The 27,160-nt window shown below is 35.6% G+C and overlaps 1 protein-coding gene across 1 annotated transcript; it reads left to right on the top strand.

Moving 5' to 3' along the window:
* Nucleotides 1–25,995, top strand: LOC141398313 (uncharacterized). Its single transcript, XM_073975596.1, has 2 exons — nt 1–289; nt 24,050–25,995. Exons 1-2 carry the CDS (start codon nt 1–3, stop codon nt 25,993–25,995), a joined length of 2,235 nt encoding a protein of 744 aa, XP_073831697.1.
* Nucleotides 25,996–27,160: the final 1,165 nt, after the last annotated feature.

Genomic DNA, 27,160 nt, shown 5'->3' with positions numbered 1-27,160 from the left:
ATGTTATTCGCGCCGAAAATTTTTATCCTAGTGCTAATCATAGTATCCTCATGTATTCTAGTCGAAAATCGCAGCTATAACAATGGTCTAATATTTTATGACCTCACAACGAAACACATCATTTTACCACCCACCGTATCCGTGTCGCGCGGTCGTAGCCTGTCTAATGTAAAATTCTCCAACAAGGGTTCAATATGGTCAACATTTGGAAAACCCTGCGATTGTGCCGGACCATTATGTGGCTGTTGTGTTGGCATCAAAGTGAAACAATATAATTTCGATCAGAAAAGTACGTGTCCAAAATATTGAAAAAATGATTTTTGTTATACAATAAGATTGGCGAAGTAGTCAAAGATGATAAAAAATGAAAAAATAAATTTAATTGTTTATTTCGAACATGTCTTCTTCATATTCACCAAAAAAAAAGAGTTTACCTTATGAATGAATTATTTATAGACAACAATTGAAAAGTACAATACCTATGTATGTAGTTACATATGTATGCATTTACAATGTGTAAACAATTTCAATAGTGATTTTGATTGAAGTGGCCAAAAGAAATTAAATTACTGTTAAGTGAAATTATTACATTGGCATCTTCCGCTGCTTCTTCATCGTAATACAATTAATTGCCGTCACAGTGTTAATTGAATACAAATATCCAATTCAATCCAATTGCAAATATTATGCGAAACCGTGTAAATTGTTTTGTGCTCGATATTAAGTCAAAATGAAATCGAAAGTTTGCATTGCTTACAAATGGACTTTTTATATATTTGATCTTTGTTTCAGGCAATCTGAGAAAACCCTTTTTTGCAATATTATGTTTTAATAGTGTTTTTAATTGGGATTCGAGCTAAACGAACCTACTACAAATAACCGGCCTTTCTGCTGACATAGGTGGTCGATTACGAAAAGTTTGTTCCACAAGCGGAATGAGAATACATTAGCAATAGCGCCAATAATTTTCATTGTCTCTTCAATTTAAAGACAAAAACTTTGAAAGTACTGAAAATCGAGAGGTATCGTTCTGTGGTTGCTATATTAAAACGTGGTCCTATACCAACAATTCATTGCAGAAATGCTGTACATCCCCAACAAAGACTATATACCGAATTTAAACCATTTCTGTAGGATAATGTGGTCAAAACCTTGAAAATACCGAAAATCTATCCATGGGGCTATATCAAAACGTGGATCTATAACGATAATCTTTTGGACTAAAAGAAGACTAACTGCCCAATATCAGCCATTTCCGTAATATAATATCGCTAAAACCATGAATATACCGAAAATCGGTCGGTACCGTTCTATGGGGGCTATAGCAATACGTGGAACTATACTGAAAAAAATTGTAGGAGAAAGTTTTGTAGTATCAAAGAGGACCATATATGAAATTTCAGACATTTTGGTAAAATAATGTGGCTGAAACCTTCAAGTATGATAATATCGCTAACATTTTCAAAATACCGAAAATCGAGAAGTACTATTCTATGGGGGCTATATCAAAACTTGGACCTATCTCAGCAAAAATATCTCTTACGAAACCCCCTACAAACTCATTATTTTAACAAGGGCATGTCGCTCGAAATAAGTGGTTATTTTTGACTATTGAAATATGTAGTTACATAAATAGTTACGACTTTTAACAACTACTTATTTAACTACTTATTTTAGTGGTTAAAAGTAAGCACTTATTTCGAGTAGGGGGTTTTGTAAGGGGTTTTTTTGCTGGACCTATGTAGCGTATTTTTGGGAGGAAGTTTTGTGGCCCCATAAAAAAATAAATATAAAATTTCAGGCATTTGGGTAAGAGAATGTGCGCAAAACCAAAATACCGAAAAAATGGAGGTATCGTTCCATGGGGGCTATATCACAACGTGGACCTATATAGCCCAGATTCAATACCAAACAATCCTAGGCATAATAGAAACTTCTTTCTGTACTTCTTTGGAATATTGCGAGCTATATCTTGATTTAAACAGAGAGACGGACATGGTTATATGGAATTAGAGTTTTATACATTTAGGGTCTCCGACGAATTGTAGGGTCTCTGACGAATGTTACAAACGGAGTGACACATTAATTTTGCCCTCCATATTATGGTGGAGGGTATAAAAACAATTAAAAAGGTATCAGTCGGCTTTGCCGACAGAGATATATCCTCAGCCTGTTTGTATCGATCTACGGGCAGATCGAATGTATTTTGAGTCTTTTCAGAATTTTGTGGTCCTTTTTGGACATTTGAACTTGCCGACAAAAATGTGCATTAGCATTAAAGTTCAAAAGTGTTGAAGCAATCGACCGACATAGTCTATTATGGAAGTGAATCTTATTTTGGAAGTTATATCTATTCGATAGATATCGTGCCCACTAGTCATTTCAGTGGGATATCGTATAACTTTTGGACCAGTATGCCAAGAAGCATGGACTGGTCCACGGAAAACATAATATCGCCGTAAACAGGACCAAAACGTACAGCACGTGGAGAAAAAAAAAACGCCTCTCTAACATATGTCCCAACATTTTTTGCAGTCAGTCCCAAACATACCATATGTCCTGCAAAGAAATATATGTTTTGGTGCAAACTTATTATATGTTTGGGTGCAAACAAATTATATTTTTGGTTGCAAACAAATTATATGTTTGGTTGCAAACAAATAAAAAACCAAAGGAAACAAAAAACACATGCACAAGTTAGCGCTTTCTGAGAGCAAGGGAGCGTAAATTTCAATATGAAACACATTGCAATGTATGCTCACTTGTTCTCAGTTAGTGTTGGGCAATCTCGTTCAATTGAACGATCCGGATCACTATCTCGTTCAATGGACACCGGTAATTTCTTTGACAAAACTGCGTATACTTAATTACACACGTTAGTTTTTATGATGTTACTCATTCGTCTTTGAACGAGAACAGTGATCCGGATCGTTCAATTGAACGAGATTGCCCAACTCTATTCTCAGTAAGCGCTCACTGGCTATCTCAAACATATACACATATTTATAAATGGTGGTGGTTTATTGAAAGGCATAGAAAAAAGCAAAACAACAACATAGAAAAAAAGCAAATTTGTTATGCACCTAAACAAATTCCAAAGAAATACATAACAGACTTTAAAAAAGAAAACCTCAATGAAATAATTTACAAAAAGTCGCACTTTTAAAAAGAAAAAATATATAGATACATTGTTGAACGCTTCTCCTTAGTTGTGAAATAAAACACATTTTCTTCAAAGTTGAAATCATCAGTGGGAAATCGGCATCTGGCATCAAATAATTATATAATGTAATAAATAGGTAGATCCATATTTGAAATATACAGTCTGTCGCAAAAGTTAGTATACACCGTTGAAACCAAAATGTATTAGCGATAAATATCACTATAACTTATTGAAATCAACGAACAATTAGTTTTATTTGATAGACAAGAAGGTTGTCTTCCGTAATAACAATTAGAAGTCCGCAATATTTGCATACATTAGCAAATGTACGGTTCGAATCCCAAAAAGACCAAAATGTATGTCGCAAAAGTTAGTATACAACGGAGAATCCTCGTGGAACTGTGTAAAAAATGCTTGATATTTTTGAACAAAATGAAACTAAATCTGTACTTAAGCTCATAAAGAGTATATTAATTGATTTTAATGGCTGTTATAGTACTTATAGTGACAACGTACACTGGATCGTAAAATCCACAAAAATTGGTCATCTACAAATACAACAACTGTAGCGAAAAAATTCTGGGTGTTATGCCCTGTTTATGAATTCTAAAGCCATGAAATGCTCAGAAAAGCTCTAAAGTTTCAATATGGGGTGATTTTGATCGAGTTTCGACTTGTCTTGTTTGAAAAAAACGGGAATTTCTTGAAGGAAACCCATACTTTTGAGGCCATTGTCCTTCTAAAACATGTGATAATCCTTAATCCTTACACATAAGAACTTTCCTTTTGAGTTAATTTTCTCACAAATGTTGCCCCTTTTCGTATTCCCGCCAAAAGTAAATGGTAGGAGAACCTCAAGATCCGTTGTAAGCCCTACAGGTATACTGTCCTACCGGCCTTTTAGCAGTATAGGACATGCTTCTCATGTCCATAGTGTCTATTGTCTAATGAACTACTTCTAACTGATCCATTTAGTTTTATTTTCGACCTAAGTGAAGCGAACACAGTTTTTCAGAACGTTTTGCACAATCCATGCGTTATAACACCAGAGAAAACTCTGTATTAAAATTTTAAATTAGCTATCATATCCTTCTGTGGTGGTGGAGTATCACTGTAGGGCTTACACCTGAACTTGAGGTTCTCCTACCATTTACTTTTGGTGGGAATACGAAAAGGGGCAACATTTGTGAGAAAATTAACTCAAAAGGAAAGTCCTTATGTGTAAGGATTAAGGATTCTCACATGTTTCAAAATTACAATGGCCTCAAAAGTATGGGTTTCCTTTAAGAAATTCCCGTTTTTTTTAAACAGGATAAGTCGAAACTCGATCAAAATCACCCCATATTGGAACTTTGGAGCTTTTCTGAGCATTTCATGGCTTTAGAATTCATAAACAGGACATAACACCCGGAATTTTGTCGCTACAGTTGTTGTATTTGTAGAAGACCAATTTTTGTGGATTTTACGATCCAGTGTACGTTGGACTTGTCACTATAAGTACTATAACTGCCATTAAAACCAATTAATATACTCTTTATGAGCTTAAGTACAGATTTAGTTTCATTTTGTTCAAAAATATCAAGAATTGTTTACACAGTTCCAGGAGGATTCTCCGTTGTATACTAACTTTTGCGATATAAATTTTGGTCTTTTTTGGATTCGAACCGTAAATTTGCTAATGTATGCAAATATTGCGCACTTTTAATTGTTATTACCGAAGACGACCTTCGTGTCTCTCAAATAAAACTAATTGTTTGTTGTTTTCAATAAGTTATTGTGCTTTTTATCCCTAATACATTTTGGTTTCAACGGTGTATACTAACTTTTGCGACAGACTGTACATATGTATGTATTAGAGTGGTTTTGAAAATCGTTGTCGGATTTTTTTCATGCGGCACCCTCCTAAAATGCTTAGTTTTGTTAAAAATTAAGATTGCCAAAGTTTGAGCTCAATCGGAAAATGTTAACACGTGCCAATGGAACCTCAAAGTTTCCATGGGCCCTTTATATAGCTAATATTAAAATTAGACCCGATTTTCAAACATTTTTTTAGGATTACATGTTTTGCCGCTTTAAAGAGCTGGTAAACTGTTTAAATCGATTGGACATTTGAGGAGGGTGAAGCATAAGAAAATCCGACATCGATTTTTCCTTTGAGTTAAAACCAGCCTAGTATGTATGTATATGAAAAATGTATTGATGTAATTACCAATATTAAATGTGATTTCTTCTTTGTCAAATAAAATATTTCCATTCACCTTTTTGATTCAATTATAAAATTCCCAATTATAAAATGTATTGGATATTTAAATTACTAAAAAGCACCATTTCTTTAATAAAAGACTAAACACTGATTTATTCACACACTTTACCGTCTTTACTCAACGATTGTATTTAGAAAACTGAAGAAAAAAGAACAACATAATTAATACATTTTTTTATTTTCCTACGTTGATTAACAACAACAAAGCACGAAACACACGTGTTTTATCGCATACACACCACCAAAGCTTCTTCGCCTCCTATTACACCATATACATACATACATAGCTCTTTATTATAAATCAGCATTCAGCAGCTGCGAGAGCCCTGTTGTTACTCTCTTTGACAAAAATCCTCTCTCCACCCATAAAAATATGTTCTAACATTAAAAATATGTTGGTACCCAAAAAAATTGAGATATGTTACAAAATGTTGCAAACATATTTTTGTTTGGATACAAACAAATTATGTTTGGATGCAAACATATATTTATTTGCAATCAGTCCCAAACAAATATTTCTATGGATCCAAACATATTTCTAACAAATATTTTTCTGCGTGAATGGATATACATTTCCAATGTATCTTCGAACAGACCCTAAACTGCACTTAGACACAAATGTTGAACTTTTGTGGGGGAGGTATCCTAAGGAGAGGACCGATGAGGGCCATTTTAGAAGTTAAATTAAATTTTGACAAAATATTAGGAGATAACCGTTCATGAGATATCGTGCATACCATTTTAGTGACATTTTTTAAATATTGGGAGGAAGTACCAGAGGTTGTGGACCGTTATTGCCCATCTTAGAACTTAAACTAAGTTTGGGCAAAATATGACGAAGACCAAATTTTAGACCAAATCGGTTCGAGAGTTATCGTGCTCTCCAGCCACTACATATGGTGCTATTCGAGTTTTATACACCTTTAGGGCAGTTCTCTCAAGAAGTATGGACTTGCCCCTGAAAAAACTTTTACAGTTGTGATTGAGGCAGCGAATGCAAATTGCTTCAACAAAAATCAAAGCGATTTTCGGGCAGGTCTTAAAGTAAACTTATCCGAAATATTGTGTGGGAGGTACCCGACGGAGTCGACAAATATAGACCATATTCGAACCTGATCGGTATCTGTAGATATATTAGGATGAGTAATCGTGCGCACAATTTTTCCGAACTTTTGTGGGGAGTTACCGGAAGAAGTAGACCGATATAACCCATCTTCGAACTTAAACTAAGTTTGGACAAAATATTACAAATGTCCAGTTTCCGACCTAATCAGCAGATCCGTTCGAGATTTATCTTGCGCTCCAACCGCTACACACGGTGTCATAGGGGTTTTTTGCACTTATCAGACTATTTTCTAAGGAAGTACGGACTTGCCCCTGATGATGGGGCAGTGAATCAAAATCAAAGCGATTCGAGAGCAGTTCCTAAACTGAACTTTTCCGAAATTTTGTGTAGGAGTTACCCGAAGGAGTGGACAGATTGAAACCTCATCTAAGTCTGTAAAAATTTCACGATGTGCAAAGTATGGATCAAATCGGTTACTCCCTTCAAGAGTTATCTTGCACAACAATTTTCCGAAAATTTTCGAATTTATGGGGGAGGTACCGGAAGGAGTGGACCGATATAACCCATCTTCGAACTTAAACTAAGTTTGGACAAAATACTACGAAAGCCAAACAGCCAGACGAACGGACAACTCCAAATTGTCTTTCGTCCAAACATACTTGGGGTCTAAAACCATTATTTCGATAAGGCACGTTTTGCCCGTATGAAATTGTATATACCCTCGTTAGCACAAATGTAGAGGTGTACTCGCAGCCATTATGAATTGAAACCTTCACGTAAATGTTCAGATCGAATACTCGCTGCTACGCAGAGGACGGCACAGAAGGCAACCTATTGCAAAACAAGTAAAAAAGTATCAGTCGGCTTTGCCGACAGAGATATATCCTCAGCCTGTGTATATTGAAACAATGTTTTCCCAAAAACGTATGTATTTAGGGGGTTTTAAAAACTTTGGGCGTTTGAACCGACAAAAATGTTGATTAGCATTAAAGATAAAAAGTTTTGCGGAGGAGATACTAAAAGGAATGGATCGACATTGACCATTATGGAAGTAGATCTCCAGCCACTACATATGGTGCCATAGGGGGTTTTTACACCCTTCGAGCTGTTTGCTCAAGAAGTATGGACTTGCCCCTGAAAAAAAAACGTTTACCATCGTAATTGAGGCAGCGAATGCAAGTTGCTTCTACAAAAATCAAAGTGATTCGATAGCAGTTCTTAAAGTGAACTTAACCGAAATTTTGTGTGGGAGGTACCGGATGGATTGGACAAATATAGTCCATATTTGAACCTTATCTATATCTAGTAGATATATTAGGATGTGTAAAGTATGGACCAATTCGGCCACTCCCTTTAAGAGTTACCATATAAACAAATTTTCCGAACCTCACACGGTGTCATAGGGGTTTTTTACAACTTTCAGGCTATTTTCTCAGGAAGTATGGACTTGCTCCTAATGAAACTTGTACCGTCGTATGGAGGGCAGTGAATACAAGTTGCTAAAACAAAAATCACAGTGATTCGGGAGATGGCCCTAAACTGAACTTTTCCGAAATTTTGTTTGAGAGGTACTCGAAGGATTGGGCCGATTATTGGAACCTCATATTCCTCTTGTAGAATGTTTACGATATACAAAGTATGGACCAAATCGGTTACTCCCTTCAAGAGTTATCGTGCGGACAATTTTTCCGAAAATTTTTGAATTTTTGTGGAGGAGGTACCTGAAGGAGTGGACCGATATGACCCATCTTCGAACTTAAATCAAATCTGGACAAAATATTTCGATACCCAAAATTTGAACCGAATCGATTGATCCGTTCGAGAGTTATCGTGCGCACCAGCCAGCCAGACAGACAGACGGACAGAAAGACAGACTGACAGACAGACAGACGGACGGGCATTGCTAGATCGACTCAAAATTGTCTGAAACGGATAGCGTACAAACTTACTTGGGGTCTAAAACCATTATTTCGATGAGGCACATTTTTTGCTGTATCAAAGTGTAAATACCCTCTTTAGCCTAAAGGCTGAGGGTATAAAAAGAACAAGTAACAAGTAAAAAAGTATCCGTCAGCTTTGCTGACAGAGATATACCCTCAGCCTGTGTATATTGAAAAAATTTTTTCCAAAAAAACGTATGAGGGTTTTAAAAATTTTGGATGTATGAACCGACAAAAATGTTGATTAGGATTAAATATCAAAAGTTTTGCGAAGGAGATACTTAAATGAATGGATCGACATTGACCATTATGGAAGTGGATCTCCAGCCACTACATATGGCTGTTCGCTCAAAAAGTATGGACTTGCCACTGAAAAAAATTTTACCATCGTAATTGAGGCAGCGAATGCAACCTGCTTCAACAAAAATCAAAGTGATTTCATTGTAGGTCTTAAAGTGAACTTATCCGAAATTTTGTGTGGGAGGTACCGGATGGAGTGGACAAATATACTCCATATTTGAACCTGATCTATATCTGGTAGATATATTAGGATGTGTAAAGTATAGACCAATTCGGCCACTCCCTTCAAGAGTTTCCGTACGAACAATTTTCCGAACATTTTTGAACTTTTGTGGGGGAGGTACCTGAAGGAGTGGACCGATATGGCTTATCTTCAAACTTAAACTATGTTTGGACAAAATATTACTAAGGCCAAATTTTGGACCGAATCGGCAGATCCGTTCCAGAGTTATCTTGCGCTCCACACGGTGTCATAGGGGTTTTTGCAACTTTCAGGCTATTTTCTGAGGAAGTGTGGACTTGCCCCTGATGAAACTTGTACCGTCGTATGGAGGGCAGTGAATATAAGTTGGTAAAACAAAAATCAAAGCGATTCGAGAGATGGCCCTAAACTGAACTTTTCCGAAATTTTGTGTGGGAGATACCCGAAGGAGTGGACCTATTGAGACCATATTGGAACCTCATATTACTCTGGTAGAAAGTTTACGCTATACAAAGTATGGACCAAATTTGTCACTCCCTTCAAGAGTTATCGTGCGCAAAAACTTTCCGAACATTTTCGAACTTTTGTGGGGGAGGTACCGGAAGGAGTGGACCGATGTAGCTCATCTTCGAACTTAAACTAAGTTTGGGCAAAATATTACGAAAGCCAAAATTTGAATCGAATCGGTTCATCCGTTCGAGAGTTATCGTGCGCTCCAGCCAGCAGGACAGACAGACAGACAGACGGACGGACATGGCTAGATCGACTCCAAATTGTCTGAAACACATTTCGTCCAAACATACCTGGGGTCTAAAACCATTATTTCGATGAGGCACATTTTCATCGTATCAAAGTGTATATACCCTCCTTAGCCTAAAGGCTGAGGGTATAAAAATAGCGTTATGTTCGGCCAGGCCGAACTTTTTATACCCTCCACCATGAAATATTCTGATCCAATATAAAATAATAAAATGTGCAATTGTTAGAAAAGTACCAATGCCCACAATTTTAAGTTGAGACGTTTTGGAACAACTGTGAACTCCAAACACCTAATTATACCTTTCACAATAATTTGGAGGGTTTAATTAAATTTGTCATGCCGTTTGGAAAACATCGAAATATTCGTTGGAGACCCTATGAAGTATATATTAGGGTTATGACTTTTTTATATTTTGATGAGTTTTAACCTAAGATTACATAAAATCTTAATTATAAAATGATTCAGTAAAAAAGCTTCCGCACAAAAAGCTTTTAAAGTTTTTTGTTTTTCAGAAGTTTGGAAAATTTTTTGAAGTCATTGTAAGGAGATATTTAACTGAAAAAAGGTATAGGGGCATCCGATATAAACAAAATTACATAAACGTTTGTTTCTCACTAATTTTATCATCGTATTATTGCATATATGTATATCATTTTATATTTATTTCGTAATTAAAATTAAAAGTGGTTTGTTCGGAACCCTTTTCAATATTTAAATGGAATAAAAGTTATTTTAGTCATTAATAGGCAAATGATAATTTATTCGTGCAACAGGAAATATTTGTTTGAGAATTTTTTTATTTCATAGTATTTTTTCAAAAAAAAAAAAAAAAAAACAAAAAAAAAAAAAAAACAAACTAAAAAAAATGTTCAAAAAGGTTAGGCAATAATAGGCAAAAGATCATTCATTGTCACTACAGGAAAACATTTTTGAGAAAAAAATTTCAAAAAGTCATAACCCTAGTATATACCCAGCAAAATGTTCGATGCCAAAGATGCTATTCAATCATGGGTGCAAGTGATCTGGCATGTCATCTTTTTAGCATTTTCACTCATGAATTTTATATGAGCGTGACCCCCCAAAGATGACATTCATTTTCGGATCTTAAGATGACATTCATTTTCGGATCCTAAGCATGTCATTTTGACCAATGCTTTGGCATGTCATTGCAACCAATGCTTTGACATGTCATTTTCACCAACCCGTTGCAATGACATTATCATTACGACGAGAGTTTTAACGACGTTGGTTGTGATTTCGAGTCTCCGAATTGTAAATAATTAATCTTATATATTTAGAAAAATGTGTATAAATAAAAACACAAAATTCATCTCTATTGGATCGATGGAATGTGTTCAAATGCTGATGAAAAGATCGGATCTTTCATGACTTCCCTTTCATGGGTTTAAATGCTGATGAAAAGATCCGATCTTTCACGACATCGTTTGAATCAATGCAAAAGATGTCATGAAATCACGTCATCGCATGGAACACCTTCCTTCAAATTTTGCTGGGTATATTCTTGATCAGCATAAAAATCCGTCTGTTGAAATCAAGATACAGCTCGCAATGTTTAAGATAGAGCTTTATAATTTGGTATAGAAGTTTATATTACTCCTTGGATGTTTAGAAAACATTTCCAATCCACGTTTTGATATAGCCCCCATAGAACGGTACCTCCCGATTTAAGATATTTTGAAGGTTGTGGACATAATATCCCACCAAAATGGCTAAAATTTGATATTTTGTCTTCGCTGGGGGTATAAAACTTTCCACCTGAAATTTGTCAGTATAGGTCAACGCCTTCATATAGCCCCCATAAGTAGAGTTGGGCAATCTCGTTCAATTGAACGATCCGGGTCACGATCTCGTTCAATGGACACCGGTAATTTCTTTGACAAAACTGCGTATACTTATTTTCACACGTTGGTTTTTATGATGTTACTCATTCGTCTTTGAACGAGGACAGTGATCCGGATCGTTCAATTGAACGAGATTGCCAATAAAAAACTTCATGGAACTTGGTGAACGTTTGAGAGAAAAATGACGACGTGTAACAGGATCACAAGGAGTACATACATACAGTGCCGGACAATTAATACGAAACACTAAATTCATTTTAATATTTTACTCGGCTTCCTCTCAAATATTTAAAGATTTTTTATGAAATAAATTGTGTATAAGGTATTGAGAATTTTCTGGCCTAACAATGAAAACGCGAATATTTACTATCAAAAATAGTTTTCTTGTTTTCTTAACTAGTCTCCAGCAAGATTCATAAACTTTTTCAAGCGCTCAAACTAATTTCCACTCCGATTGAGACACCTCCGAAACATGGTCTTTGATCACTGTTACAGCATCTTCTGCCGATTGCTACTATTTTTCAGGCTCATACGCATGGTTACATGATTCGTCATCTGGATCCATCTTATAAACGTCTTTTGAAGCACCGCGATCGTATTTTTTCGAAATTTCTTGCACCGATCAACACGGGATCCAACGAGAAAATCCTAATTTTTGCCTCCAAGTGGTCATGCAATATCAAAAGTGGTGGAATCAATGCCCAGGTTGCCTCTATCTTACGGTATTTAACATGCGATCTTGCATTATCCGTTCACGCACGGCTTAATTTTTATTCTGGCACAACGGCCGTTTTCGTGCGACCCTCACGATCTTCGTTTTTTAGCGAGGGTCGGCAACGATTGAATTATTTAAACCAGATAGCATAGTGCTATAGGATGGTCCCATGTTCACAAGTAAATTCCATTTTTTGCAAAGTGATTTTTTCAAGTCAAAGTAAACAACCCAACACATGGTCGTATGTCAAACTGTCCTGAGTACGTTTAGGCTAAAAATGGTCAAACTTTCCAAAAAAAGCCAAATGACGTCTGGAAACACGGCGTGTTTCCTAGGCCAGAATCGAGTGATGTCAAAACATACCCAGAAAAATTTGAAGGAAGGGGTTCCATGCGATGATGTGATTTCATGGCATCTTTTGCATTGGTTCAAACGAAGTCGTGAAAGATCCGATCTTTTCATTAGCATTGAACCAATGCAAAGGAAGTCGTGAAAGATCAGATCTTTTCATCACCATTTAAACCCATGCAAAGGAAGTCGGGAAAGATCCGATCCTTTCATCAGCATTTGAACCCATTCCATCGATCCAATAGAGATGAATTTTCTGTTTTTATTTATACACATTTTTCAAAATATATAAGATTAATGATTTACAATATGTTTGATGTTGTTGGAGACTCGTAATCATAATCAACGTTGTTAAAACTCTCGTCGTAATGATAGTGTCATTGCAAAGGGTTGGTGAAAATGACATGCCAAAGCATTGGTGAAAATCACATGTCAAAGCATTGGTGTAAATGACATGCTTTGGATCCAAAAATGAAAAGCATCTTTTGAGGTCCACGCTCATATAAAATTCATCGATGAAGATGCTAAAAAGATGACATGCCAGATCACTTGCAACCACGATTGAATGGCATCTTTGGCATCGAACATTTTGCTAGGTAGTTAACCGACCATATTAGCCTGGTCAGCTAATTAGGGACACTAGTAGTAATATTAACTTTAACGTTAACTGAAACACACTTTCGTACCAGAATTGTATTTAGCTGATTTCATAATTTACCCCGCCAGACCGGACAATGAAAATCTCCGTTTGTTTTGAAATCACTGAATACCTTATATGTACATAAAATTTATTTCATAAAAATCTTCAAATATTAGAGATGGAATCGAGTAAAATATTAAAATGAATTTAGTGTTCTTAATTATTTGGTCGTCACTATATATTCCGATGCGCATATCAATGAGTGGACCCTGAACCATATGATATCAATGATAGCCGAGTCCGAACTGCGTGTCTTTTGGTAGCACTTGTGAAGAAGTTGTACATGATTGTAAACTTCAACATCATTACGCTGAGAGGAATTTTTGCCGCTGTGTGCAATACAGATGTACTTAACATTGCACTACAGTGACACTTACAAGAGCTAGGAGAGTAGCTTTGGTAAAAATTCCAAAACAATTCTCGAACTGCTTGGAACTTGATGTAATTTTGGAAGACATTTTACGATGCCCAAAGTTTGGACCTATTCGTAAATAATCGTGCTCATTAGTCATTTTAGTTGATAACGGCAGGGTTTTTTAGAACTTTTGGTCATTATCTAAGGAAGTATGAACTTGCCCCCGAAAAAATTCGAACCTTGTTAAAAGGGGCTAAGAGGAAAAAAATCCAAACTATTGGATACATATTCCTAAACTGCACTTTTGCTAACAATTTTGAATTTCTGTGGGGAAGGTACCCGAAGGAGTGGACCGATATATTCGAATCTGATCAGTTGGCTGATCCGTTCGTACTATTTTAGCAAAAAATGTTAAATTTTGTGGGAGAGGTACCGGAAGGAATAGATCGATGCGGTCGGTCTATCATCGAACTTGATATGAGTTTCGACAAACATTTCTAGAGTTATCGTGCAGTTCAGCCAGTTTATGTACCATCAGCCTTTAGGTTCTCGTAATATTTCGTCCCACTCCCTCGGGCAACTCCCCCAAAAGTTCAAAATTGTTGGCACCATAACTCACGAAGGAAGTAACCTATTTGGTACAATCTTTGCATATCATAATATTTCTACTAAACATAGATCAAGTTCGAATATGGACTCCTTCAGTCCCAAACGAAATTTCGAAAAAGGGCAGGTTAAGATCTGCTCTCGAATCGCTTTGATTTTTGTTGTTATCCATTTACGACGGTTCAAGTTTTTTAGGGTCAAATCCATACTTCCTGAGAAAATAAACAGAATGCTGTAAAAAAACCTCTGGCACCATATGTATCAGCCTATTCGGTCGAAAATTTGGCTTTCGTAATATTTTGTCCAAAGCTAGTTTAAGTTCGAATATGGACATTATCGGTTCACACTTTCCTGTACCTCCCACAAAAACTTATAAAAATGTCACTAAAATGGTACGCGCTATATCTGTCCAAAGGATCACCCTGTTCAAGTGCAGTATGGTATCTGTTCGAAGGTTCTTTGGAAAATTGTACCGATATTACTCCTTGTGGTTCAGTTCACAGCGATATTATGTTTTTCGTCGGGAAGTCCATGCTTTCTAAAATAGTGGCCCAAAACCTTTAAGTTATACGGTGACGAACTGAAATGACTGAAGAGGGCGAACACAAAAACAAAATGACCGCCAAAATAATATCTACTTGCAAAATGGATATGTTTATCCAGCAAGATCAAACGTCCAAAAAGAAAATCTGAAAACTCCCTAATTCCTTATTATTGGGGAAAAGGATTTTGGTCGCGAAGTCGATATTGTCCATAGATGGAAGTATCAGTGTACATAGGCTGAGGGTATATCTCTGTCGGCAAAGCCGACTGATACTTTTTTACTTGTTTATCCATAGTCGCCGATCAAACAACGGATGTCAATGTTATAATGAATCTAATAACGCTTTTGAACAGCAGTGTATCATCTTTGGATTGCAACCCTATTTGGAGCATATAACCCTTCTACAGGTTGATGAACATCATCTGTAAGCTTTGTTAGCTGTATCATGGACATGGTCCTTCCATTTAAGTTTCCTACCCAGGTTTACTACTAGATTTTTAAACTAACTGGAAAAACTTATTTTATTCTTCGGAGGAATACTCCTTTTTCGTAACATTTCATTTGTAATTCGAGAATTCCATTTGTAATTCGAATCATTCCACTTGTAATTCGAATTATTGTATTTTTTAATTCGAATTATTCTATTTGTAATTCCAATTATTTCATTTGTAATTCGAATTATTCTATTTGTAATTCGAATTACTTTATTTGAAATTTGAATTATTCCATTTGTAATTCTAATCATTTCATTTGTAATTCGAAAAGCCCACATGTAAAATCAATACAAAAAAGATCTTGTTTTTTTTGTTTCGAATTACAAATAAAATGATTCGAATCACAAATGGAATAATTCGAATTACAAGTGGAATAATTCGAATTGTAAAAGGAATCCCCAATTACAAATGAAATTTTACGAATTACAACTAAAATGTTTCGAATTACGTCTGAAAAAGGCGGAGTTCTTCAAGGTTTTCGTAGTACAAAATTAGCATAAAATATTTCCGTTTTTTCGAGTTTATGTTTAGACCTCTTGGTGTAGACCGTTCGTACCCAAATTTTAGAGTCCATTCGGCCCTTTTGAATTTGTATTCTTTTCCCTCAGAAGTATTATAACGTAATCTGCATAGCAGACTGGTCAGCTGCCCCTCCATAGCTATTCCTGGCTACGCCCATGAGGCTAGTTATGGTAGTAACCCACAGAGAGGTGATTCCACCCTGTGGTTTTCCCCGACCAACTTAATCCAATATAGTTACATAATGTGACTATAAAACGAATCCGACAAACATTTGTGAAAATCGAATCAGATTTTTAAATATAGATTTTGTGGAAGTACTTGTTGTGTATTTATTTCAGCTAAAGTCCATTTTTTTGTTCCTTCAAAATTTGAAGAAACAAAATGTTTTACAGTGGGTAATGAAATTGATTACTACGAGCGGAGGCAGAGAATACTATAGTTTCGGAAGCAGCCAAACTTCCTCATCAGTTCTCTTAACCGCTGACTCTGTATCGATAAACAGGTCAATAAGAGTGACCAGAAAATTAAACAGAACGAGAAATTTTCTGTATCCTCCTAAATCTGTTGACCGCACAATTGAGTCAGAATAATCAAAATCATATACCCACTACTGTTTTTTAATGCTGTCTTTGCATCGCAAAGAAGACAAGCATTTGACTACGCATAAAGCAAAAACAACATTTTGTTGTGATCTCTGCTTACTGCAAACAACACTACTTATGCTTGTCTTCTTTGCGATGCAAAGACAGCATTAAAAAAACAGTAGTGGGTATATGATTTTGATTATTCTGACTCAATTGTGCGGTCAACAGATTTAGGAGGATACAGAAAATTTCTCGTTCTGTTTAATTTTCTGGTCACTCTTATTGACCTGTTTATCGATACAGAGTCAGCGGTTAAGAGAACTGATGAGGAAGTTTGGCTGCTTCCGAAACTATAGTATTCTCTGCCTCCGCTCGTAGTAATCAATTTCATTACCCACTGTAAAACATTTTGTTTCTTCAAATTTTGAAGGAACAAAAAAATGGACTTTAGCTGAAATAAATACACAACAAGTATTATTTTGCAGTCCAACAATACAAAGCCAACAACGATTTTGTGGAAGTTCAACGTTGGTCCCATACAAATTAGGATGGAAATTAGAATGGAAATAAAGTTCAGTTCGTGGACACATATTAACTTTAACCGCCATAAAATTTATTATTTAAGGTTTCTGGATAAATAGGAAAAATTTGGAGTATGAGCATTTTAATAAAAAAATGTTTATGCAACATATATTACATACATATGTTTGTAATTTATTTTTCTCATATAATTTTTTTTGTCCAACCACCCTTAACAGATTATAATTACTGGTTGTTAACATGTAAATATGTATGTTCAACGAAAAGAAACGAAAAGAAAAAACAACAAACACATTATCATATCATTAATTTCAATTGTTTTTAAATTATCATTTTAAAACCCTACAATGTTACAATTTATTGGCGCTACTCTTTGTTGGCGTTTTGGTGAAGATGTCAGTTGGCGGCAGTTGCAAGACAATTTCAACTTCGTCGATTCATTCGCGAAAAAAAAACTAATCTTTCTCGTTGCAAATTACATTTACATGGTGTAGTTTAGTTCAGTTAAGTTTTCCCCCCGCAATTCAATGCAGTGAGTACGAGTAGTAGTCGGTATGAATGACAAGACTCTCGCACAGAATTGAGGGGCATGGATGTGGCGGCATGCAAATCAAATCAAATGACTAGTAAATTAACTATAAAAAGTGTTCACTTTCAACAACAATGTCTGTCAGATTGTTTTACTTTGAATTTCTGACATTTCACATATTTATGTATGTATGTAATAGAAAAAAGACAACTTAAAATTAAGATTACATACCTTTACAAGGGGCATAATAAATTTCACTTTAGACAATGTAATTTTGTTTGTTTTGTGATCTATTTTAAAAAACTCAGAATTTGCCCGTTACAAGTTTATAAGTTACCATTTGTTAGTGGATTTTTCAAACAGATTTCAAGTACTCAGAATTTATTATCCTTAAATGTGATAATTCATTAATATTAACTTCAATTTCTAGAACCTCTAAATGTGTTTATTTTTCCCAAAATCTATCCAATATAATCTTTGTATCGTGATATGCTGATAACACTTCAATTTCGGTGTATAACTAGTACAGCTCGTGATTCACTATATTCATTATCAGCGCAAATTGAAAACTTTCTTTCCAAAGTACGGACCTATATTTACAATGTTCGGTTCGAAAATTTGACAAAAAAGCCTCGAAATACATAAAATTGGCCAAGACCAGTTCATTAGGTCTAGACAAAATCGTGGATATACATGTATATTTTTTTCGAGTAAGTTTCTATCTTATGGGAACTCCAAATTTCAGTTAACAACCAATTCGGTAGAAAAATGTGACTAAAATATTACATGGAGAATTAACCAAAACGTGGACCTATACTATCCAATTTTATACAAAGGATGTTTTGTACATGTTATAATATATTGTACCCCTAGCGAAGAATAAATACGAAATTGCAGTTATTCAGGTTGAAAAATTTCGCTAACATTTTCAAAATACAGAAAATCGGGAGTACCGTTCTATGGGGGCTGCATCAAAATGTCGACTTGTATCAACAAATTAGCGTTCAGAGCCAAACTCATAACTTTCAAAGGCAGCGCTAAGCGTTTGTCATGAAAGCACAACTAAAAAAGGGAAAATCCTCATTGTTGTCGTAAAAAAAAACAAAAATGCATTTAAAAGAAGAAAAGTTCGAGGACAGCGAAGCCGTTCCACATCCGATATGTCTGAAGAGCCTTTACCGAAGACGAAACATGCATGTCACATAGTGATGGGTGTGTGGGTTCGAATCGTCGGCTTTCCTTTTTCACTTGCATTATAGATCATAAAGCTCGATTAAAAAAAAATTAAAAAATAAAAATTCAACAAGTAAGAAAGGCGTTAAGTTCGGCTGGGCCGAACTTGTTATACCCTCCACCACAGTATTGAAGTAAAATGGAATAATTAGTTTCCTTTCGTGTATGAAGAAGATTTAATACTAAATTTCAGCAATTTGGGTAAAACAATGTGAGGCTCCGTTCTATGGGGGCTATTTCAAACGTCGATCTATACCGACAAATTTCTGACCGAATGTTTTTAGACTCAAAGAAGACTAAATACCTAATTTCCTATATTTCGGTAAGAGAATGTGGCTAAAACTTAAAAAATACCGAAAATCAAGAAGTACGCTTCTATGGGGATATAGGAAGACGTGGACCTATACTGATAATACTCTTCTGGAATATTTTATAACTCTTGGAAGACTAAATAACGAATTTCAGCCATTTCGGTGGGATATTGACGTCACAATCTTCAGTATTACGAAAATCGGGAGGTACCGTTCTAAGGGGGCTATATAGAAACGTGGACATATACCGACGAATTTTAGTCGGAAATGGGGCAATATGAAAGCGTGGACCTGTACAGACAAATTTCTGGCGAAAATTTTATATCACATGGAAGACTAAATACCAAATTTAAGCCACTTTGGTGGAATATTGAAGCCACAACATTCAAAATACGGATAATCGGGAGGTACCTTTCCATGGGGGGCTATATGAAGGCGTGGTCCTATACCGACAAATTTAAAGGAGAAGTTTGAGTACCCCCTACGAAGTCTAAATACCAAATTTCAGCCATTTCGGTGGAATATTGAGGCCACAACGTTCAAAATACCGAAAATCGGGAGGTACCGTTCTATGGGGGCTATATGAAGGCATGGACCGATACCGACAAAGTTCTTGGGGAAAGTTTTATACCACCAACGTAGACTAAGTACCAAATTTCAGCCATTTCGGTGTGATAATGAAGCAAAAACCTTCAAAATACCGAAAATCGGGAGGTACCGTTCTATGGGGGCTATATGAAGGCGTGGATCGATACCGAAACAATTCGAGGGGAAAGTTTTATACCCCTAAAGAAGACTACGTACCAAATTTCAGCCATTTTTTGTAGGATAATGAAGCTAAAACTTAAAAAATACCGAAAATCGGGAGGTACCATTCTATGGGGGCTATATCAAAATGTGGACCGATATATCCCATTTTCAATACCAACCATCCTGCAAGTATCTTGATTTCAACAGACAGACAAACGGACGGACGGACGGACAGACGGACATGGTTAAATCGACATAGAATTTTATGCTGATCAATATTATACATACTTTATAGGGTCTCCGACGAATATTTCGATGTGTTACAAACGGAATAACAAATTTAATTATACCCTTCATATGGTGGAGGTACCGTTGTGTATATGAAAACATGGACCTATACCGATGAATTTCAATTCGAGAGTTCGAAAGACTAAAAGCCTCAACAACCTTCAAAATACCGAAAATCGGGAGGTTCCCTTCTATGGGGCTATACAAATTTCTGGTGGAAAGTTTTATACCCTCAACGAAGATTAAAAGCCAAATTTCAGCCATTTAGTTTGGATATTGAGACCACAAAATTTCGAAAAAACCTGACTATATAAGACCTCAAGAATTCTTTCGTAGTCCATGGTAGACCTCAATAGATCTTCTGTTGTGTAAAAACAGAAAAGGTCTTCTGTTGCCTGTAGAAGCCCATAATAGGTCTTCTGTTTCCTATAGAAGACCTCCAGTGATCGCCTGTTTCCTACAGAAGACCTCCAGTGATCTACTGATGCCTGTAGAAGGCCTCAAGTGGTTTTCTGTTGTCAGTAGAAGATCAATAAAAATTGTCTGATGTCTGTAGAAAACCTTAATAGGTCTTCTGTTGTATTTGGACCTTAAGTTATTTTCTGTTGCCCATAGAAGACCTTAAATTGTTTTTATTAATAGGTCTTCTGGTGTCTTTGGAACTCAGATGATCTTCTGTTGTCTATAGAAGTCATGAAGTGGTTTCCTGTTACCTATAGAAGACCTCAAGTGGTCTCCTGTTGTCTGCAGAAGACCTTAAGTAGTCTGTTGTATGTAGAAGACTTCAGGTGGTCATCTGTTTCCTCAATTTGTCTTCTATTGCTATAATTTTTTTTTTGTTCCACAAACAGAAGTCTCCTCTCATATCAATGAATTCACCCCGAGTCATATTAGCCCAATCGTATTAGACCTACTATTTATGGCCGAGTCCGAACGGCGTGTCTTAAGACACCACTTGAACCGATTTCGATATAATTTGCACACTTATTTCTAGACCGAATACAGTCAAACGTTCCAAATTGCATCAAAATCGGACGTATATAGCGTGTCGGCCGAAAATATATATGGGAGCAATATCCAAATCTGAACCGACTTCGCTGTAATTGGGCACATGTAGTTTTAGACGGAATTCAGTCACACATTCCAAATTTCATTAATAGCGTGTTTGGTGCAACAAATACGCCAAATCGGCCGAGAATATATATGGGAGCAATATCCAAATCTGAACCGATTTTTACCAAAAGCAATAGCGTTCCTTTAGCTAAAATAATTATGTTTCCCAATTTTCAGCTGAATCGGACTAAAAATGTGACCTGTACATTGCGAACAAAAATACATGGACAGACGTACGGACGGGCGGACTCAGAAAGACGGGCGGACGCAGAAAGTGATTATATGTATATCCCCAAAAGGAACTATGGGTCTATTTCGTTTCCTTTTGTATGTTACATACAAATGCACACAGACATAATACCCCTTACCACAGTGTGGTGTAGGGTATATATGTATGTATACATATTTGATGATTAATTTGAAGAGATTGGAAAATGTGACGGAATTTAGTCAAGAAATATGTTAAGCAAATTATACTGATATCGGCCCAGGTTTGGATATAGTTTCAACAAATATTTCCGGTCGACTTATTGGGTTCATTTCTCTTTGCATTTATCGACATTGAAGGGTTTCATATAACAACAAGAAAATGCCATGCAAGAAAAGAAAAACATGATGAATGAATAATGAAACAAATGCTACTTATTGTAATAGGTATACCATTCATATATACTCAACCAAGGAACAAGCCTTGACGTTGCGGTGACATTTTTATCCACAAAAAAATTGTGGACATAGTAGGTCCACTTTTTGTAATAGCCCCTTATAAGAGTACCGTCCGTTTCAGTTATCGCTGGATGTCCATTCTGATGCGAAAGCTATACAAAAAACACTACAATCACCAACTAAAACTGACGGTATGCACGGTAACTCTCGAACGTGTTAACCTCCCGCTCCTCCCCTCCTCTGATCCAAAAGTTTAAAATTTGTTGCTTTAATAGTTTTTAATTACATTTCTTGCGTTGTGTTCGGTTTTTTTCCGTTTGGCCAGTCGATATAACCATGTCCGTCATCTGTTGAAATCAAGATATAGCTCGCAATTTTAAAGATAGAGCTTTATAATTTGTAATTTGAAGTTTATATAACTTCTAGGATGTTTGGTATTGAAAATGTGCTATATATTTGTTCACGTTTTGACATAGCCACCATACAGCGGTACCTCCAGATTTTCGGTATTTTAAAGGTCTTACCCTCATTATCAAAGCAAAGTGGCTGCAAGTTGTCGTTTAGTTTTCGTTGGGTGTATACAACTTTCACCTGAAATTTGTCTGTATAGCTCCACCACGTCTTCATATAGCCCCATACAACAGTACCTCCCGATTTTCAGTATTTTGAAGATTGTAGCCTCAATATCCCACCGAACTGTCTGAATTTTAGTATTTAGTCTTCGATGGTTGTATAACACTTTCTTCTTGTAGACTATACCTTCCGATTTTCGGTATTTAGACAATTGTGGTCGTCCGCCTGTCTGTAGAAATAAAGAAAAAAATATGTTTGATCTAAAAATAGTCCAAGAGCAAACTATATATTGTTAACATATTATTGTATTCGTTATGTAGTATGGTCAATCCAACCATCGTTATTGTCACACTGGACTATATTATGTTTTCTAAATATAAAAATGTATTGTCACTTTGACACTATAAAGTTTTGGACCAAACATGTAATTACGATAGTTTTGGTCAGAAGTAACAATATTTGTTTTTGCAATTCACAATAGTTTTGGTCAAAATGAACAATAAATATTGTTAGAATTTACAATATTTTGGTCAAAAGTGGCAGTATCTATTTATTTTTGCAATTCACAATAGTTTTGGTAAAAATTACCCATAAATATTGTTAGAACTTACAATAGTTTTGGTCAGAAGTAACAATATTTATTTACCATGCATATTGTTGTAATTCAGTATAGTTGAGGTAAAATTAAATATATTTACAATAGTTTTGGTCACAACTACAAACGCGTGTTGTAAAAATTATTCAGTATAATAAGGACCCAAAATGGATCGACGTTATCAAGAAAAATTAATTTATTGTGTCAAAGATGTATGAATTATCGGAATTCATTTTTAATATCTCATTGCAAGATAGTCACAAAATATGTAGTTTTGAACTAATAAGAAAAAGTTTCAATCCAAAATTTTGTATCTACTGAAAAAAAAAAAACAATAACAATACATATTGAAAACAACAACAAAAGCTATTTTTTTAAATGACAATATTTTTTGTAAAAATTCTAGTTCCTACCATCGGTATTGTTAATGATTTTTACAATATTGTAGATTTTCGAATGTTGTTTTTGTTTTTTATGTTTGGAGCAAAATATGGTATTTTTGGATTTGCAATTAAAATGTTGAACAAAACTAATAAATTGTTGGAACAAAAATTTATAGTTTTGTTCCTACAAAAGCGAAAAATATTTTTTATCTGCGTGCTCGTATTGGAAAGAACAACGATGACGCCTTAAAGGCCTGCGTACATAAGCTGCTCTGCCTGATTGCCTTGCTTTCCTTCTTCATTTTTGACATAATAAAAATTAAAAAAAAATAAAGAAGGCCGAGTAAATTTCGAACTGGGTTGCCCTTTTCTTTTTTATTCCTTTATCAGAAGTAAGCAGGCAAGGCAGCTTATGTACGCAGGCCTTTACTTGTTTTAAATAAACGTTATCCAAGTGCCAATTTACATTAGGCGAGTTTACTTGCGGCAATTGTCAGTTTGATGGAGAGAGAGGTGAGGTATATGGTAACCCTTTGCCTCTCAACACCCTCTCTCACCCACAAACTGACAATTGCCGCAAGTAAACTCGCCTAATGTAAATTGGGACTAACTTCGACTAATTATGTTTTTTTGTTTCCTTTCAGTGTGTGCCAATGTGACCTATGTGGGCCCGAAGAACGAACTTAATTTGGAAATGTTCGTCGATGAAAAACAATCGGCTAAATATGCAGTGTCAGCCCGCAATCCTTCACCTTTCTGTATACCCGTTATGTTGGGCATACCGATGTCAATGTGTGTCCAAATGTCCGATGTTGGTCTGCAGGGTGATAATATGCATGCCTGTATGGATTTTATGGTTCAGCTGGCATCGACACAAATTTTCGAAATGCATTTCCAATGCATGCAATTGGGAGCACAGGGGGCTCAATGGGTTCTACCGGGTGGAGGTCCTGTTATACCACCATCCCAAAGTAAAATAACCGATCGCATTGACCACAACACGGATGAGTATTACGATGAAGAGGAAGAGGAGGAAGAGGGAAGAAAAGAAGAAGAAGGAGAATTAGTAACAGGGGGAGAAGAAGAAAAAGGAGGGGAAGAAGAAGAAGAAACAAGTGGAGAAGAAGCAGGAGATGAAAAAGTAGGGGAAGAAGAAAAAGAAGCAGATGAAAAAGGGGTTGAGGAAGATGAAGGAGGAGAAGAGGAAAATACCATTGAAGGGGGATATGAGGCAAATAAGCTGGTGGAACAAGAAAAACAGAAAAAGGACGAAGACGATAACGATGACGAGGAGGATGATGAAAATAAAGCCGAAGAAGAATTGGATTATAAAGATTTAATGGACAATGAGTCATCAAAGGAAAATGAAGTTGTGACACCTGAAGAGAAAAGGCAAGAAACTATAAAAGCTCCGAATGTGCCAACAGATGTGATGAGGCCAAAACCAAAAAGTGAAGAAGATGAATCAGCGGAACCCCTAACCTTTAGTAATACTCAAAGCCAAGTGTCCACCAACGAAACAGATGAAAATGAAAATGTAAGCAACGAATCCAGTGTTGAATCCCAAGAAACGCCAAAGGAAGCTGTGGAGTTGGCCAATGCCGTTCAAACGATTATGGCAAATGCAATAACGGAAAACAATACCAATGACAGTATCAATGACTCCATAATGAATATTACATCTTCAAGCACACAAACTACAAAATTGATGATAACAACAACGACAACAACAACATCACCATTAACCGGACCATTAACTTCAACATTACCCACAAAAGTGGAGGAAAATAATGGTGCCCATAATGAGAGTGATTACGATGATGATGAACAAGAAGAAAGTGGTGAGGAAGGCGAAGTAAAAGATGATGAAGAGGGGGAAAATGATGGAGAAGCTGAAGAGGAGGAGGATGATGATGATGAAGAAGATGATAAATCGTCATCGACTGAAGTGAAAGAACCCGAAAATACTGTCACTCAACAAAACCTAGCAACCACAGATAATGACAATAACAAAAATACAACTGTTGTTACCACCACATTCAAACCAAATGAGGAAAAAACTAACGAAGACGATGAGGCTGATGATGATGAATATGAAGATGAATATGAGGAGTATGATGACAATGCAACGGATGCCACCACAACAGCCAATGTAGACAATTTAAGCAATGGCCTTGACGTCGTAACGCCAACAACAACAACACCACCAATTATGGTTACAAACCAAACATTATCGCCAATGTCAAATATCAGCGTTGAGAAATCTGAACATGACAATACTTCAATATCTTCAAATGATATGCTTAACAACAAAGTTAACAATGAAACCGATGACAATAAAAACAACAGTGATCCCAGTTTAACAGGTGCGGACCACATGATCTCCAGTATAAAAGTTGCAGTTTCACAGTTTCATGAGAATCATAACCCACAATTACCACAACTCTCGACACTATCGACTGTCAACAATAATGACAGTGCAAAAGAACTTGCTCGCAGACTACATATTTTATATAGAGAAAAATATATGCCAGCTCGATTCCGAAGGGATCAACAAAAACCACAGAATCATCACCATCATAATGTGTAACATTTTGTGGAATCACAAAAAAAAAACTCTATTCTCCACATGGGCGATGTTGACCGCTGGAGGAATGAGTTATTTCTTTATTTTTTAACATAATTGTAATTGTATATACATTTTTTACAGATTAAAAAAGATATAAACATAAAATTTACATAGTCATTAACAGATACACATATTCATGCGATGAAAAATTTACATAAATGCTGGCTACTGAAATATTCAAATTCGTTTAGAGCTTGTAGCTGAAATCTGTTTACCAAAATTCAAACAGTGTTGTTAGTCTGTTTGCTCTTTTATTATATTTCCGCCTTGGTTTTAAATTTCAAGTAGTGATTATTAACATACACCTCAAATTCTATCTTTCTCATCACCTTATACATATCTGAGACTTTCTTCTACTTTCTTTTTCAATAGCCTCAATGTGTTTTTTTAAACGATATTGATTTTATTTTCTTGTAAACATTAATGTTGTGTATAAAGAGTAAAGTACGACAAGCATACTAATTGTTTTTTGTTTATTGTTTTATGAGCCGTTAATGTTTGTTGTTATTAAAATTAATTTGTTATTTATTTTTTATAGCCATAGGTTATTTTCTTATTATTATAATTTATTATTGTTAACTATAATTAAATGTATCATTTAAATAAAAATTAATATATAATTAAAAGTTTTTGTTTTGATTTTAAATGTGTATGGTAAAATTTATCAAAACAAGTAAAAAAGTATCATTCGGCTTTACCGTAAGAGATATACATACCCTCAGCCTGTGTGAATTGAAATACTTTTTTCCAAAAAAAAACTTATGTATTTAGGGGGGTTTTCAAAATTTTGGCCGTATGCACCGACAAAAGTATGGATAGGATTAAAGCTCAAAAATTTGCGAGGATATCGATAGATATGCCTTTTTTATCACACTAGCCTGCGAAAAACATAATATAGCTATATTCGGCAATATATACGGTTCGAGCCCTCCAGCCACTACATATGGTGCCATAGGGGTTTTTTACAACTTTCGGGCTGTTTTCTCAAGAAGTATGTACTTGCCCTTAAAAACACGTTTTACTGCCGTAATTCAGGCAGCGACTGCAAGTTGCTTCAACAAAAATCAAGGTGATTCGAGAGCAGGTCTTAAAGTGAATTTATCCCAAATTTTGCGTGGAAGGTACC

The sequence above is a fragment of the Musca autumnalis genome, unplaced genomic scaffold, assembly GCF_047663935.1.
Source record: "Musca autumnalis isolate F117 unplaced genomic scaffold, ASM4766393v1 scaffold_3, whole genome shotgun sequence".
NCBI classification, from domain to species: Eukaryota; Metazoa; Arthropoda; class Insecta; order Diptera; family Muscidae; genus Musca; species Musca autumnalis.
This window is presented reverse-complemented; position numbering and strand designations above follow the sequence as displayed.